General features: G+C 39.4%; 1 protein-coding gene across 1 annotated transcript in view; it reads right to left on the reverse strand.

The window, feature by feature from the left end:
* TRABD2B (TraB domain containing 2B) overlaps positions 1-18,695 on the reverse strand; it is a 286,777-nt gene extending 268,082 nt beyond the window's left edge. The window contains exons 1-2 of the mRNA XM_077278078.1: positions 18,296-18,695; positions 16,794-17,354 (exon numbers count right to left, since the gene is read on the reverse strand). Of these exons, the coding sequence (XP_077134193.1) occupies positions 16,794-17,354; positions 18,296-18,406 (672 nt within the window). The 5' untranslated portion in view covers positions 18,407-18,695. The remainder of the gene's footprint in view (positions 1-16,793; positions 17,355-18,295) is intronic.
* Positions 18,696-18,919: the final 224 nt, after the last annotated feature.

An 18,919-nucleotide genomic window follows, 5' to 3' on the forward strand; every position in this document is an offset into this window, starting at 1 on the left:
ATGAGAACTGGAATCTGATTGGTTGCTATGGGCAACACTTTCACATCTCTTTGCATCGGCTTCTGATAAATCTCTCCCATTGTAATTTGCTTCGTTCAATGAAACATCAATGTGAAGCTTTGCCACACCGACAACTCTCTCACAGTTACCAATAATGTCGGCAAATACTGGCATGTCCACGGTGGAAAAGTGACAGGGTTTACGTAAACCTCATCCAAAAATGGCTGCTCTTGCTTAATTTTGGACATTTGTGGGACAGTCCTGGGCGGGTTGAATTTAGGGTATGTCTTTTTCAGGCAGGCGAGCCCACCAAATTTTTCAAAAGGAAGACGCTTTTAAGAAACGCCACCATTTTTTTCTCTGAAGCTTTTTCTTTTAGCGCACTTTTTAGGCATTTTTGACCACCAGCAGTGGTTTTGTTGTGTTTTTTTCAACATTTTTTGTCCTTATTAGACTATGCTCACACGTTTCATTTTTGCTGCATTTTTTTAATGCAAATTTTAAGCTGCGTTTTACAGTACCAGCAAAAGCTCTGAGATTTCAGAAATCTCATGCACACACATTTTTTTTTTTCCCCTGACCGATTTGGAAAACTGCTGCGTTTTTTAAAACTTGTCACAGCATTCTTGCAGCGTGTTGTTCACCCATAGAAAGCAACGAGTAAGTGCAAAAAATGCAGAAAAAAAACATAAGTATCAGGTTTTGCTGCGTTTTTGGTGCAAAAATCTAAGGGAGTTGCATCTTGTTTTTTTTGGGGAGGCCACTAAACTTTATCAGCATGCACAAAAACCAAATGTACCTGATAAAAAATGCAGCAAAAAATGCATAAAAAATGCAGCAAGACCTGCTTTTTGTAAGCAGCTTCTTTACTGCAAAGGGAAAAGGTTTTGTCAGCAGAAAAAAAAAAAACGCAGCAAAAACGCAACGTGTGAACACAGCCTTACTGGTGTTTTCTGGTTCTTGTGTTTTTTTTTTACTCCATTCAGCAATCAAACACCTGCAAAATGCTCAAAAAGACGCGTGGGTGTTTTCTAAATCCACCCATTGACTTCTATTGTAAAGCGTGGAGCATCTTCAAAGCGGATAAATGCCCGAAGAATGATTAGCTCATAGTTTTTAGCCGCTTGGTGTTTGTGATGAGCGAACGTACTCAGATAAGGTGTTATCTGAGCATGCTCGAGTCCAAACCGAATGTCTTTGGCGTGCTTGAAAAAATATGTTCGAGACCCCGCGCCTGCATGTCTTGTGGTTGTTAGGCAATCCTTGCATGTGTTGTGACTGTTGAACATCCACAAGACATGCAGACGTGGGGACGCAAACATATTTTTCGAGCACGCCAAAGTCACTCAGTTAGCACCTGAGCATGCTCAGAAAACACCTTATCCGACCATGTTCGCTCATCACTATTCTACCCTGTATACTCCAGGAACTTTCCTGCATTTGCAATTGACCTGTATGCCTTTCCCTATAATATAAGTTCCAGCGAATCTGAAATTGAAGCTTTATTATATGTGTAATGCAAACACACACACAGAATGCATATAAACAGATGGCATATTTTCATCCTACCAGAAAATAGTTTGCAAATTCCAAGATCTCTATAAGGAGCTAAATTGCATATGATTTGCCATCTATTGGTCAGAAGGAGTACTACACCTGTGTAGATATTTTTAAAACTTTTAAAACTTTTTCCAGCAAATGTCAATATGTTTTATCTGATTTTAAAACTCCACAAAACTATAATTCACTTTACAAATCCCCCGGGGTGTTTAGGATAAAAGTTCTATAGTGTATTTTAAAAGGTTTTACATTCTCCCTGCAGGTCAGCAAAGAAAAAAAAACGATAAAAATGAATAAAAATAATACTACAGTACACGGCGTGTCTGTCCCTTTAACCCCGAATGCTTTAAATGCATGACAGAGTAATGTAAGGTCACAAATACATTAATGGTGCCAGAGTCAGCTTAAAATGTTCTATTTAATTACAACGAGGACTCACAGAATGGATTTCTGCCATGACTAAGTTATTTTGGCCGGGAAACTGATAAAACTAAAAATATTATGCTAGGAAATTCATTTTGTTGGAGGTGAAGTGAAAAGAATATTGTAGTGTAGGAAACGGCAATAATATAACTTGACACCATTTTTTTGCCTTATTCAAGGAAAACTGATCCTCACGTATTGATTTAATATAATGCAACGCTCAGATCATGAATGAGAGAAAGGGTTCGGATTGGTTTTTATGAAGGTCAGCCATAACATTTCAGACCAGGTACATTTGGATGCTTCAACCGTTTCTGAGAAAAGCCATGGGGGCTAAGGGGTAACGTTTCTCCTGGCCTGGCATGTCAGAGTGTGGAAACTGATAGGCCATGCATGCTCCTCTAGGATATTAAATATTCAATTTGTCTCTTCAGAGAGGAAAAGGATTAGAACTCTAACGCCACCTATTGGAAGCTGCAATCTTAAAAGTCAATATCAACTCTTTAACGAGTCTTGCAATATGACTTAGGATAAAAGCCAATTCAGAATCTCAATTTGCAGAAATGGTGTTTCTGGGTGTTGCCCCTCATGAGTGCAAAGTATGAGATCTGATTTGGCTAGGTGAGAGACTCTGGACAGTTCTCTAAGGGGTAGGTCAGGCTTGGCTTGTCACTCTCCACAAAAAGAAATGTTAACTCTTAAGGTACCTTCACACTAAGCGACTTTACAACGATAACGATAGCGATCCGTGACGTTGCAGCGTCCTGGATAGCGATATCATTGTGTTTGACACGCAGCAGCGATCAGGATCCCGCTGTGAGATCGCTGGTCGTTGCTGAAAGTCCAGAACTTTATTTCGTCGCTGGATCTCCCGCTGACATCGCTGAATCGGTGTGTGTGACACCGATCCAGCGATATTTTCACTGGTAACCAGTGTAAGCATCGGGTTACTAAGCGCAGGGCCGCGCTTAGTAACCCGATATTTACCCTGGTTACCATTGTAAAAGTTAAAAAAAAAAACCACACATACTCACATTCCGGTGCCCGGCGTCCGCTTCCCTGCACTCCTCCTGCATCCTGTGTAAGTGCCGGCCGTAAAGCAGAGCGGTGACGTCACCGCTCTGCTCTGTGGGAGATGCCGGAGATGTTCGGCGCTGACACAGGATGCAGGAGGAGTGCAGGGAAGCGGACGCCGGGCACCGGAATGTGAGTATGTGTTTTTTTTTTTTACTTTTACAATGGTAACCAGGGTAAACATCGGGTTACTAAGCACGGCCCTGTGCTTAGTAACCCGATGTTTACCCTGGTTACCAGGGGACTTCGGCATCGTTAATCGTTGGAGAGCCGTCTGTGTGACAGCTCCCCAGCGACCACACAGCGACTAAACAGCGACGCTGCAGCGATCGGCATCGTTGTCTGTATCGCTGCAGCGTCACTTAGTGTGAAGGTACCTTTAGACCCCCCTCCAGAGCCTCTCACTTAGTCAAATCAGATCTCATACTTTGCACTGATGAGGGGCAACACCACAAAACATGTGTCTGCAAATTGAGATTCTGGTTTGGTCTTTTATCCCAACTCATATTGCAAGGCTTGTTAAAGAGACGATATTGACTTCTAGGATCGCTGCTACCAATAGGTGACAAGGTCAGGACAATTTAAATCAAGTCATGGTGACCCAGAATCTTTATAATATTGTTTGGGTTTTTTAAGAACATATTGCGCAGTATACTATATGTTGTATAACTTGGGCTGAGTCATAACAATGGGGACCTTCTTCACTTTGATTTTTCCCCTTCGTCTTCCAGGACTTCTTTTTTTTTTTGGTAGAGTTATGTCAGGACTTATGTTTTCTCAAACAAAAAGGAAGCGCACTGTAGCGCCAGAGCATGTATATATGAAATATGAAAATTGAATTGCATTACTGCATTAGAAATATGAAAAATATCAAAAATGAAATATGAAAAATTGAGAAAGTTTAGCGCATAAATTGGTTAATTCATGTGTACCTGGAAGCCATGATAAGGCATTTCTCGTTTCCAGGACCTAGCAATGCCTTTCCTCACTTAGAATAAAGTCTTCATCTGTATGGGAACATAAATCCTCTGTTAGACTAAAATCTATATCTCTGTGGAGGAGTAGTGGTCCTGCTGGGATTAAAAACACCTGTGGCTAAAAGGTGGAGTGCTCAGTCAGGAGACTAATGAATACAAACATCAAAAAACTGACCGTCACATCCAGACATAGACTAGGTGTGAACAGGTGCTGAATCTAGAGTCACCAACTCATATACTCTCAAACAAAAAGGCAGCACACTGTAGCGACATAGCATGTAAATATGAAAATTGAATTGCATTGCTGCATTAGAAATATGAAAATATGGCACTACAGTGTGCTGCCTTTTTGTTTGAGCACTATAATACTTGGAGGACACTCGGGAAATCACGAGTAGCGAGTATACTCACTCATCACTAGGGGAAAGGCATTGCTAGGTCCTGGAAATGAGAAATGCCTTATCGTGGCTTCCAGGTACACATGAATTGGCCAATTTATGTGCTAAACTTTCTCAATTTTTCATATTTAATTTTTAATATTTTTCATATTACTAATTCAGTAATGCAATTCAATTTTCATATTTCATATTTACATGCTATGGCGCTACAGTGTGCTGACTTTTTGTTTGAAAGTATATGAGTTGGTGACTCTAGGTTCAGCACCTGTTCACACTTAGTCTATGTTTGGATGTGACAGTCAGTTTTTTTAAGTTAGGACTTATGTTTTGCCCTATGAGCTGTAGTTTCCATCATTATCATTTTGCAGTGCATATGACTTTCTGATCTCTTTTACTCCATTTTATTGGGAGGCAAAATGACAAAGACGCGGTGATTCTGCCATTTAATTTTTTTTTTTCATAGCTGTGACATTCACCGTATGAGATAAATATAATATTTTATTAGTTTCAATAGTTATGCATGCAAAGATGCCAAATATTTTCTTTTTTATTTACTTTTTTTTTTAGATATAATTATGTTATGGGAAAAGAGGTGGTCATATGAACTTTATTATTTTTTTATATTTGAAAATATTTTGACTTTTTTAATAAATATATTTTTTGGTCGATGCCTGACTGCCATGACAATGCCATCACCACCTGGGGTAGAGGAGGGGAACAATAGTGATCGATCAGAGCCAGCTACAATCCCAGTAGTCAAACTCGATTGCCAGCTGTGTATAGTATTATTATTATTTATTTTTAGTGCACCATTGATTCCATGGTACTGTACATGAGAAGGGGTTACATACAAAATACACATGAATTAAATAAACAAACTAACAATGACAGACTGGTACAGAGGTTAGGAAAAAGCCGTGGAGCAAAAAGTGCAATAGGGTCTTACGTATGCGATGAAAAAGGACAATAAGGTGCTCACCTGGTAAAGTTGTGTATCACACAGCAAGGATCAAGCTTAAATTTGTCAGCTGCTGCAGTCCCAGGTGTTAAAAAAACATTGAAATGCCACAAGAGAAACAATAGGAGGGTCATTTGCACTTCTGATGGAGATCCAAAAGAATGGTCCAGGATACAAAGTAGACTTGACCACATCAAGTCTACTTTGTGTCCTGGATCATTCAATCGGATCTCCATCAGCTGCATAAACAATCTACTTTTTGTTTCTTTTCGGGCAGACTGGTACAAAGGGGAGAAGCTCTGCCCTTGCGGGATTACAACCTACAGGATAATGGAGGAGACAGTAGATTGGGGTTGGGCGGTGGTGACGTGGTATCCAGGTCATTGCAGGCTGTAAGTTTTCTTGAAGAGATGGGCTTTCAAGTTCCATCTGAAAGTTCTGAATGTGGTGGATAATCGGATGTGTTGGGGCACAGAATTCCAGAGAAAAGGGGCATACATGGGAGAAGTCTTACAGGCGATTGGGTGAGGAACATACAAGTGTGGAGAAGACAAGGAGGTATTGGGAGGAACAGAAATTACTAGTGGGATTAGTTTTGCGATATGTGGAGGAGACAGATTGTGGATGGTTTTGTAGATCAGTGTAGTAGTTTGAACTGGATACCTTGGGGATACATTGGGGAATTGGGAAGTGGAGGAGTAGTGAGGGGAGAGGTGGGTTAGTCTGTCAGCAGAGTTAAGGACGGACAGGGCAGAGTCAAGGGTTACGGCAACGGACTTCCGGTACAGAGGAAAGCATGATGTGCTGATATATATGTCAGGTAGGGGAGTTAGGTAAGATGGAGGAAAAATGATGAGTTCATATCCACATTGACCATTAGGAAGTGTGGTGGGAAGAAGGAGGATATGCCTGATAGACATTCTGGGATTCTGGTCAGTAGAGAGGTGACAAATGGGCCAGAGAGGCAGATCTGAGTGTCATCAGTGTATAGATGGCACTGGAAGCCTCAGGCCAAAAGTATAGATGGAGAAGAGTAGTGATCCCAGAACAGACTATAATATAGTACTTTATTATCTTATCAGCCAATGCTACTTGACACTAATTGCTGAACACAGTAGGACTACTGATCTCCATTAACAAGATCTGATAAATATTCAAGGAACCAATCATTAACCATTTGGGGTCCTAATCAAGTTTAGACATCTACAATGTAGATACTGATGAGCAGAAAAAGGAAAATGATCTGTACTGAATGCCCCTAAATAGCTCATGTAAATGACCAATAACCCAATCACAGTGGGTGGGAGTTTCAGTTACTGGAGCTGCAAGGCTTTAACCCATTGAGTAGATGCCTTTGTTCTTAAGGTTCATCTATTCTTCCTTAAAACACAATTAGCACCTTGGTAATCCTATTAGTGTCTCAATCAAGGATTGATGTCATTAGTGCCTTGAAGAAAAGGGATGAGTTAATTTTTGAAGGCCAGTTTGGAAGCGATCTGCCAACAATTTATTGGCCGTGGCACACACTATTAACTATGGCATAAAACCACAAGATTATTCTTGTCTCAATCTTTAAGGGTACTGTCACACAGTGCAATTACGATCGCTACGACGGTACGATTCGTGACGTTCTAGCGATATCGTTACGATATCGCAGTGTCTGACACGCAGCAGCGATCAGGGACCCTGCTGAGAATCGTACGTCGTAGCAGATCGTTTGAAACTTTCTTTCGTCGCTGGATCTCCCGCTGTCATCGCTGGATCGTTGTGTGTGACAGCGATCCAGCGATGCGTTCGCTGGTAACCAGGGTAAATATCGGGTTACTAAGCGCAGGGCCGCGCTTAGTAACCCGATGTTTACCGTGGTTACCAGCGTAAAAGTAGAAAAAAACAAACCGTACATACTCACCATCTGATGTCTGTCAGGTCCCTTGCAGTCTGCTTCCCGCTCTGACTGTGAGCGCCGGCCGGAAAGTGAGAGCAGATCACAGCGGTGACGTCACCGCTGCGCTCTGCTCTCACTGTACGGCTGCACTCAGTCAGAGCGGGAAGCAGACTGCAAGGGACCTGACAGACATCAGATGGTGAGTATGTACGGTTTGTTTTTTTTTACTTTTACGCTGGTAACCACGGTAAACATCGGGTTACTAAGCATGGCCCTGCGCTTAGTAACCCAATGTTTACCCTGGTTACCAGCGAACCTCGGCATCGCTCCAGCGCCGTGATTGCAAAGTGTGACCGCAGTCTACGACGCTGGAGTGATACTCATACGACGCTGCGACGTCACGGATCGTGCCGTCGTAGCGATGAAAATTGCACGGTGTGACAGTACCCTTAGTGTCTCATGAGATAAATCTCTCTAGAGGTGTGTGGCACTCAATTATCTTACATCCTATGTCTATATTTATGTAAAGCCCTGGCAGACCCCCAAACCCCTTACTCCTAGAGAATAAAATGAATTTGCCACATGAGACACGTTCTTCAGAATCATGGCTAGGCGTTTCTTCACCATTGGCGAGGATTCTAGCCCTAAAACTAAGACTGAGTGGCTTGTTGGCACCCTCTGTAGCAGTGGCATAGCTCTAGGGATGCAGAGGTAGAATTTCACCATAGTCCTGGTACCTAAAGGAGCCCAAACGTCCATCCGCAACATCGGAAGGCATAAATATTATAACTATAGAATGTTAGAGTTGGAAAGGACCTCCAGGGTCATCGTGTCCAACCCCCTGCTCAATGCAGGATTCACTAAACCATCTCAGACAGTTGTCTGTCCAGCCTCTGTTTGAAGACTTCCATGGAAGGAGAACTCACCACGTCTCGTGGCAGCCTGATCCAGTCATTGATCATCCTCATTGTCAAAAACTTTTTGTAATATTTAATTTGTATCTCCTCCCTTTCGCTTTTATTCCATTACTTCTCGTGTTTCCATGTGCAAATGAGAATAACGATGATCCTTCTACAATGTGACAGCCCTTCAGATATTTGTAGACAGCTATTAAGTCTCTTATTAGCCTTCTTTTTTGCAAGATAAACAATCCCAGCTCCTTTAACTGTTCCTCGTATGACATACTTTGTAGTCCGCTCACCATCCCGGTAGCTCTTCTCTGAACGTGCTCCATTAGCATCATACATGATGGATGCTCCTCGTCCTGTTAAGTATTTTGCATTATGTTCCTAGACTTTCTAATAATATCTCCGCACACTGACATCTATCATAGCTCTAGCATGCCAATGCAAAAGTTGTAATAGAAACCCCCACCGGCTGCACATCCAAATTTAGCTCACTTAGTAGCACCCATTCTTTTAAATGCTTTTTAAAAGGTGAGCAGCCATAAAAATGGCTTATATTACAGCTTACAATGAGATGTTATAGAGTTTGCACATCCGATTTGTCCAGTTATGCAGAATATGCATCACCTCTTTATCAACAGGAATGGTCGACAATCTAATTTGTATGGCGATCTCCTGATTCTCCACCGGCAGATGATGTTGGGGGAGAGAAGAATTAGCAATGTTAAATTACAAAGACAATCTTTTTGGTTCCTTAGAAGATAGACCAGAATGTAGCAACATCTTATTCTGGTCTCTCATTAAAAATATATGCATGCTCTGTTTACCCGAGCATACACGTATAGGTGGTATCTGGTAGAGATATGTCCTGGCAGAACGAGCATTTCCGTGACAGCTATTTAAGGTATACGACCTCTTAAAGGGGTTGTCTGGGACTTATATACTTTTGACCTAATCTCAGGATGAGGGATAGGTCATTAATTTGAGATCAGTAGGGTCTGACATTCGGCATCCCCACCAATCAGCTAATATCTGCTCTAGCAGCTGCCGGATGTAAGTAATGTATAGATCGGAACACAACAGCTCCATACATTGTGTATGTTGCCGTTTATTTTCCAATCAGGTACTCGACAGCAGCCGCTAAACAAAGTTTGGAGCATCCGTTCCACTCCGTACATAGCTTTGCAGATATCGGCTGATCAGTTGGGGTGCCGGGTGTCGGACCTCCACCACCCTGATATTGGTTACCTATATGTAAGTCCTGGACAACGACTTTAACTGTTGAGTATGCTGGAGCCTTCTCCTCACCATGTTCCTTCTATTCTTTCGACCATGGTCGGAAGAATAGAAGGAACATGGCGAAGAGGAAGACCAACCACCCAATGGCTTGATACTATCAAGATGACAGTGGAGAAGACCTTGGTGGACCTATCTAGGCTGCACAAGATCGATCTTCCTAAAGATCATTTATCCATCAAGTCGCCATGACTCGAGATCGAGATGAAGGCCATTAAAAATAATAATTATTAATCCACTATCATGGTCACCTAGATGCCAGAATACTAGAACATTTCTCGAAAAAGACATACAAAGATTCTGCACATGTGATTCCATCTTTACTAGAGCAATTCCAGAGGCTGCGAACATTTTACTAGAAAGGAATGTTCTAATGATATCATATACACAGATGAGCGTACTTGACCTGCCAATCAAAGTCACCGGGAACCAAAGGGCCAATCACAAGCGGTTATGACAGCACGGCCATTATTATAATTGGCGTGTGGATGCCGGATAAGTAATCGCCCCTCTGATCACTATTACCAACATCCAGACAGGTGGTGTCAAATAACATTGGTTTTCTGCCAGTTGTGTTTTTCTTTGGCTGTGACAAGAGTTTGTGACCTTAACGGCAAAATTGTCGTTCCAACGTCTGCAAGGATCAAATATTGCGAGCGATTATGCGACACCACGAAATATAAAAAAAAAAATTAGGACACTCTTTCTTCTTGGGTTATTTGCAAATAATAAAATGGCAGCGGATTTGGAATAAAAAAATTGCTATCAACCTCTTCTCTTCTATACATTTTTATCCCGGAAACACCTTAATAATATATTAGAACATTCCATAAATAATTGTTTTATAGCATTATATACTGTGCTGTTAAATGAAGTTGAAGAATCATAAGAATTTCTGGATGCTAGAGGGAGGTCCAGAAGAGTATTTTTTCATTAAAATTTTTGCTGTTTGACTTTTATAGCCACTGTACTGCATTGTCTATTGGTGGCTGCGGAATGAGTTAACTGAGAATCCAACAGTGAGTTCGTTCTGATGAGAAAGTTTATAAACAGAGTTGAGTAAATTCAATTTGGGCAGATTGGCTCAATTCAGGGGTAAATTCAATTCCAATTGAATATATTGTAGCTTTGTTCACTTCCAGGAGGGTATTTTGACGTCTTGGGGTTGCAAAGCACGTCATGGACGTTAGTGATGGTCATCACGCGACATGCGGTAACATTGATGTATGACATTGCTGTGCGTCTCACCCCATATGATATTGTGGGGGCCAGTAAATGGAAGACCCATCCGGACATGGCCGGAGGTCCAGGATGGAGAGAGACCTGATTGGAGATGAAGAGATGTGATGCACAAAAATGGCAAAAAAACAATCGAATCATTAAAAAAAAAAAATTCCAACAAATTTTGTAAAATTTTAAGTTAATTTAATTTACGAAAAAAATTCAATTCGGTCATCTCTATTTTTAACTCTATCTGTAACTCTATTTGCAACTCTTGGAAACAAAGAGCCTGTAAAAGCCGAACGGTGCAAGATTATAAAGGAAACCCAATTGCAAAAATGATTTTCAGCCAAAAATACATGCATTTGAGTAAAAAAATAAAAATGTCTCCAAAAGTAGACAATCCCTTTAAATCTACTTGTCTGCAAATATAACTCAAAATAGGGACAAGGTTTGAAAAAAAAGAAGGATTTATCCCCTAAAGGGAAACCGTCCTCTCCAAGGATTGGAGGATGAAAGTGGGTCAGTAATGCAGAAAATGTCAGCGCTATATAATTAATAGGTCGTAGATGGCTGACTAATAAAGAGTGACAGACAGCTGACTGTTCGCCCCCCCCAGCTATCGCTTGCCCCCCATTGCCGCAGCTTTATGAAATATGCTGTGCAGTGTTTCTGTGTTTGCAGTTTGTCTGCTGGTGACACAGAGTTTGTAAACTTGTCTGCGGGCGAGTGTTGTTGTTGGAGCCCAGATGTATATAGGCCGGGGAGAAACATACAACCCGCCGAGCGCCCCATAGTGACACACTGCACACCGGGGACTGGGAAAAGATGTATAAAGGCAAAAACCACAACAAATGTCTGCGAAAATCACAACATGCAGAAATACGACCCCCTACATCCTAAGCACATACATTTATAGCCAAGAGATCCCAAGAGATCTGGGAAGATGGGTGACACCGCTTATTCCTGCTGCACTACCAGCCATTGTAACCCTGCCCCGAAAGACGGAGAACTAAGGAAAGGTTGTAAAGAAGAGAACATTTATCCGACACCTGACAGTCCTGAAATATCTGGAGCCCATCAAATCTATCTATTATCCATCTATCATCTATCTATCTATTATCCATCTATTATCTATCCGTCTATCTTCTATCTATCTATCTATCTATCTATCTATCTATCTATCTATCTATCTATCTATCTATCTATCTATTATCTACCTATCTATCTATCTATTATCTATCTATCTATCTATTATCCATCCATCCATCTATTATCTATCTATCTATCTATCTATCTATCTATCTATCTATCATCTATCTATTATCTATCTATCTATTATCTATCTATCGCATATCTATTATCCATCTATCTATTATCTATCTATTATCCATCTATCTATTATCTATCTATCTATCTATCTATCATCTATCTATCTATCTATCTATCTATCTATCTATTTATCTATCTATGTATTATCTATCTATCTACCATCTATTATTTATCTATCATCTATCTATCTATCTCTATCTATCTATTATCTATCTATTATCAATCTATCTATTATCTATCTATCTATCTATCTATCTATTATCTATCTATCTATTATCCATCTATCTATTATCTATCTATCATCTATCTATTTATCTATCTATGTATTATCTATCTATCTACCATCTATTATCTATCTATCATCTATCTATCTATCTATCTATCTATCTATCTATCTATCTATCTATCTATCTATCATCTATTATCTTTCTATCTATCTATCTATTATCTATCTATTATCCATCTATCTATTATCTATCTATTATCTATCTATCATCTATTATCTTTCTATCTATCTATCTATTATCTATCTATTATCCATCTATCTATTATCTATCTATTATATATCTATCTATCATCTATCTATTATCTATCTATCTATCTATCTAAAAAAGCGAAACAGCACGCTATAAATGCCTTTCGGGTGCACAGGCCTTAATTGCAATCCATCCACAATGCATAAATCCAAAAAGAAGACAAAATAAGGCAGCACTCCTTTTCTTCAAGTGAAAATCTGTGTTTTGATTCAGACCCACATTGCAGGCGACATTTCGGCTCTGGATGAGCCTTTCTCAAGCCATATCTATCTATCTATCTATCTATCTATCTATCTATCTATCTATCTATCTATGTATCTATCTATCATCTATCTATTTATCTATCTATTATCTATCTATCTATCTATCTATATATCTATCTATCATCTATCTATCTATTATCTATCTATCTATCTATCTATCAATCATCTATCTATATATTATCTATCTATTTATCTATCTATCTATTATCTATCTATCATCAATCTATCATCAATCTATCATCTATCTATCAATCTATCTATCAATCTATCTATCTATCTATCTATCTATCTATCTATCTATCTATCTATCTATCTATCTATTATCTATCTTTCTATCATATATCTATTCTATATCTATCAATCATCTATCTATCTATCTATCTATCTATCTATCTATCTATCTATTATCTATCTATCTATCTATCTATTATCTATCTATCTATTATCTATCTATCTATCTATCTATTATCTATCTATCTATCTATCTATCTATCTATCTATCATCTATCTATTATCTATCTATCTATTATCTATCTATTATCTATCTATATATCTATATGTGTATTATCTATCTATCTATCTATCTATCTATCTATCTATCTATCTATCTATCTATCATCTATCTATTTATCTATCTATCATCTATCTATCATCTATCTATATATTATCTATCATCTATCTATCTATCTATCTATTAACTATCTATCATCTATCTATTATCTATCTTTCTATCTATCATCTATCTATCTATTATATATCTATCCATCTATCATCTATCTATTTATTATCTATCTATCTATCTATCTATCTATCTATCTATCTATCTATCTATCTATCTATCTATCAAATATCTATCTATCTATCTATCTATCTATCTATCTATCTATCTATCTATCTATCTATTATCTGTCTATCTATCTATGTATTATCTATCTATCAATCATCTATCTATCTATTATCTATCTATCTATTATCTATCTATCTATTATCTATCTATTATCTATCTATCTATCTATCTATCTATCTATCTATCTATCTTTTATCTATCTATTATCTATCTCCCATCTATCTATCTATTATCTATCTATCTATCTATCTATCTATCTATCTATCTGTCTATCATCTTTCTTTATTTTTTTCTCTCTCTTTCTCTCTCTCTTTCTCTCATTCTCTCTCCCTTTCATTCTCTCTCTTTTTCTTTCTTTCTTTCTTTCTTTCTTTCTTTCTTTCTTTCTTTCTTTCTTTCTTTCTTTCTCTCTTTCTTTCTTTCTCTCTTCCTTCCCTTCTCTTTCCTTCCATCATTCTTCCTTCTGTCTTTTCCTTACCTCTTTCACCAACTCATAACTTCATGCATAAATGCAGACATTCCCATTGTGCATCATTTCACATGATTACATTACTGTCCCCACTTGGAACAGAAGCCTCTCCTGCCCTACATAATGTCCTGTGTTCTACTACTGTATATTTCAATATTAAAGCTCCTTAATAAACAAAGGGAGTAAATCTGACGTCTACTTAGACTGCTGCAATTTCTGACATTTTGACAAAATGTTAATCTAACATTGGAGAGAACAATCAGACCTCTCACAAGGAGACCTGGGGGGAGTAGTTGTCCATAGTAATTAGATATCTAAAAGCAGCAACCTAATTAGCTTCTATTGATAAAGATTCCCCTTTTCCATCAGAGCAGTTCTAATAAATCTCCTGCATTGTTCATTATAGCAGATTATAACTATTATTACATTCTATCATTGATGCTTAAAATGACACAACCTCATTAGTATCATTGGGCCGGTGTATTATTCATGGGGTAGACTAGGACATCACAAATGCAACATGTCAGGAAAAAAAACAATACGGACATGTGAAGCTGATGGGGAGATGCCGGATCAGCGCTGATAACCCCAAGAATGGACAGCCACCCAATCCTCAATGGTAGCAAAGGTATAAATGAAAAAAAAGCTTCCTGTTAATGAGAATTCCCATTCATGAGCAATGATAAAAGCCAGATTGCTGAGAAATGTGTGCATTGTGTCACCCGTGATAAGGTCAGGCCTGGGCGTTGGTCTATTTCTTCCAGTGTTTAGTCGTAACTTGGCCTCGGTGGACTCCCATCATTGCCAATACTGCGCAGCGCTGGACATCGGGGATGCAATAACGAGCTGCTAATTCCTTGTTACCTCTCCAGTGTCGGCAACTTTTACAAGCTCTGGACACCACTAGAAAGTTACTGTGGATTTTCTTTAGAGGTTTATGAAGTGTTTCTGTCAGTTTTACTAGAGACTGGGATAAGCTACAACGTTATTTGGCCAGTGCCATTGCTTGCAATTGAAATGTCCCATCAAGTCCCGAGTGGGCGACCATATGACGGACACTACCTCCAAGCCGCAGCTGAGTACAACTTGCCCATGAGCCCAACGATGTGGCCCGATCATCCTAGGGGTTAACCCTTTTGCAGGAGAGCAAATAAATGAGCACAGCTCCAATGCCTCAACATGGATCATCTACGCCGGGCAAATGTACAGTATCTTTTGTATAACATTGGCCTACATTCTCCTAGTGAACAGGTTTTGAGGGTTTTTGCCACCGACACATGGTCCTAACCCTTGGGAATTGGCTTTTTTAAAAGACCTTGGTAGCACAGTGTGCTCCTTTAATTTAGGGATCAACTTATTACAGTGAACAAATAAACAGTCATGTAGTCCCATAAAATTTAACAAACTTTATTCAACATTGATAAAACTTCAAAGTTACAGGTGCAATGGTAAAAAGTAAAGGGAACTAGCGTGTTCACAGTAACCACACATCAAAAAAGGCTATACTTGACCAACCACCCCTGCATGCCATAGTAGCCCCATGCTGCAATACCACGTATAAAATATAATGTATTCTATGGCAAATAGCTCAATTCATAATATACCAGCAGCAAAACATCATGATGACTTACCAATACATACAGGAATGGAAGGCCAATAGCCCACCCCGACGCGCGTTTTGGAGCTCAAACCAGCTCCTTCCTCAGGGGGCATATGATGTTTTGCTACTGGTATATTATGAATTGAATTGAATATATTATCAATGTTGAATAAAGTTTGTTACATTTTATGGGACTTCATGACTGTTTATTTGTTTTTTGTTGTGGCATATGTATTTAGCAGTTGGTCCCCTATGGTCTATGCATACTTGTACTCCAATTATATAGCAACAGTGCTTTAATAGAGCCAAAGTGGTTTATGTACATGTAATATGGTTACTGCAATTTTGTTATGTTTTATTACAGTGAAATATATCAAGGATAATAGAAAAACTTGGAGTTCGGCTCAACAGGACTGGATTTTTCTTTTCTTTTTCTTTTTCAAAAGAAAATATAGTGCATACAAAAGAAACATTTTCATGGTCGACATGACCCAGTTGACGCGTTTCGACGGCATTAATTAAGCAGTCTTACTCATGAGTAATCCAGTCCTGTTGAGCCAGACTCCAACTTTTTCTATTATCCTTGATGTGAGGCCGGTGTGTGAGCCCCAGGTGGATGAGCATAGAGCAACTGGGTGAGCTGGAATCAAGCTTTTATAAGTGAAATATATCACCTCAAGTGCCAATGTAGCATCCTGATAAGCAACTTATGTTCCCCTAAAGCCTGAGCATAAATTTCAGGATTTATGGATGGCACCAGTGCCCATTTTTCATGATAGCTTTGAAAATGAAAAGCATAAAATGCTCCAAAGTTGTGCAAAAATTTGCAACTTTTCCCATCTTTCACCACATTCGAAAAGTGAGAATAAAGTAAAATTATGGTGGAAATTTCAATGTTTTTTTAATTACTCTAACTAGGTAATTAAAGGACATTGTGCCATCACTTCTACTTATCTTCTAATGTAAGACACCCTACATGGGGCAATGTGCCTTAGGTCTCTGTGATATTTCAGACCTTGCCAATTTACATAATAAATTTGGGGTCTTACCTGGGACAGGTTCAGCCTGTTAAGGGGATGGCATTGCTCCTCTACCCGTTCCACCGCTCCAGTTTTCTTCCGCATCCTATCAGCCTCTTGGGCCATATATAAATCCAGAACTGGGACACCCCGAGACCTAATGTCGGACTCTGTTAAAGAGTTCACCATAAGCATCACCCATACAGGTCTCTTCCTCTCCCAGTTACCAGCGATGGCATTAAAAAGGTAATCAGCATAGAGACCTTTGCCCCTCTGGTCTGGAGTCATCCAGTGAGGCATCATTAACTTGACATATTCCAAGTGCCTCTTAAGTCTCCTATATAAATCCTTGGGCAGAACATCCTGGAGATTTTCCCCCTGTGGCAACATTTGACAGCTGGCCAGAGCTGAGATGGTATAAGGATCTGTAAGGTCCAGCTCAAAGTAGACATTGCTACTATCCTGAAATGCTTTCTTAGAGTTCTGGGGTATAAAATCCCATACTCGGGTATACGGCACATGTATAGTTCCAAAGAGGAAAGCAGGTGGATTCCTCTTGATGGTCCATAAGAAAGAATTCAGTTCTTCTTGCTAAAAAAACAAACAAAAAGGAGAACATGAAACCAAAGTTTAAATAAAAAGTTATGAACTTTCCCAAAAAGTTTTTGAAAGTTTGTATTAAAAAAAATTACAAACTTTCCAAAAAGTTTTTCAAAGTTCTAAAGTACAAGGTTCCTTGCATCTTATTATCTCCAGAAGAAAGATCTCAATGGATATAATTCTACTAAATAAAGTTTTATCATCAGGTCAGATTAGATGACACATGTTAATTTCCTATCAATCTTCAAAAAAAGACATCTCCCCAGAAAGCAGCATCTTGTCCACCGGTCATTCCCAGTTCAGAGACATCATGGGGTGTGCAAATAATGGACTGAGCAGATTCCGATAAATAGGATTTGAATCAAAGCTTTCTTTTTTACCCTGCCCCCCATCCCCAACCCGACTGATGAGTTCCTATAGTCATTACCACACATCCTAGCCAATTACTCTTTCCTTCTTGATAAGACTTATGTCATCTATTCCGTCATTGTGAGTATCATAGACTAAAATTAATTATTTTAGGAATTTTACAAATTGCATCTAGGAAAAAAGTAATATCTAGAAATAGTGCAAGCATAGCTCACATGGATAGATATACAAAATAAAGTTTATATCTTGTTACTTTTTCCAGTTATGTTCCCATTTACTGACTGTAAATGATAATGATAATAATTATAATTTCCAGTAATTATAATACTTTGGAGAACTTCAAGAGTTATAATGCGATCGTTCATCCATCAAGTCGCCATGGCTCGAGATTGAGTCGAAGGTCGTTAAAAAAAAACAACTTTGGGGAACTTTTAAAGTTTGGCACACAAATAAATAAATAAATAAAATATATATACACTTTTGCAATCGCAACTATGCATAGTCACGCAATCAGTCGTCCTACTAAGCAATAGAGCTTACAATCTACTTAGTATCTCACTCACCGACTTGGGCAGTCCGCATTGACCTGTATCCATTGGAAGTCGCCGGCACAAGACCTCCTGTAAGAAAAGAGCGCACAGTACAAAGTACAGGATGCCAGTCCAGGTCCACATGGTTCTTCCTGTAAAGTGACAACTTCAGGAACCTTCTTCTCACATTGAACAAGTGCAAAGAAGTTCTTATTGGTAGCTGCCTGCGAGACTCTCCCTTGGTCTCTCAGAAGGGATGGGGTGGCCGGGCTCTGCAGGACTCCTCCATGCTCCTCCTGGCTGTAAGGAGATTGTGTGGAGGTTTTTGCCAGGGTGACAGGGTGCTGATGGGGGCAAGGGGTGAGCTGGGTGCTGCTATTTGAAGAGGCACATGAAGGCAGACCCTGCTCTGCATGTCAGTATCACACTCTGTAACAGCTGGGAAGTTACTGAGAATCCCATCCTAAACTTCTTGTCAGTGTTCTCCTCCCACTAGAGGGTGCAGCCACACACTTCTCCCCACCCCCCCCCAAAAAAAAAGTCCAGCATAAGAGACGTTCGCCTACAGTTCGTGATCTCATCTCCGAATGGGACGCAGGACTCCGAGGACGACGCCGAACCGGAGTCATAATTATGTCATTAACGTTTATTCTTTAA

The sequence above is a fragment of the Ranitomeya variabilis genome, chromosome 8 (assembly GCF_051348905.1).
Source record: "Ranitomeya variabilis isolate aRanVar5 chromosome 8, aRanVar5.hap1, whole genome shotgun sequence".
Classification (NCBI taxonomy): domain Eukaryota; kingdom Metazoa; phylum Chordata; class Amphibia; order Anura; family Dendrobatidae; genus Ranitomeya; species Ranitomeya variabilis.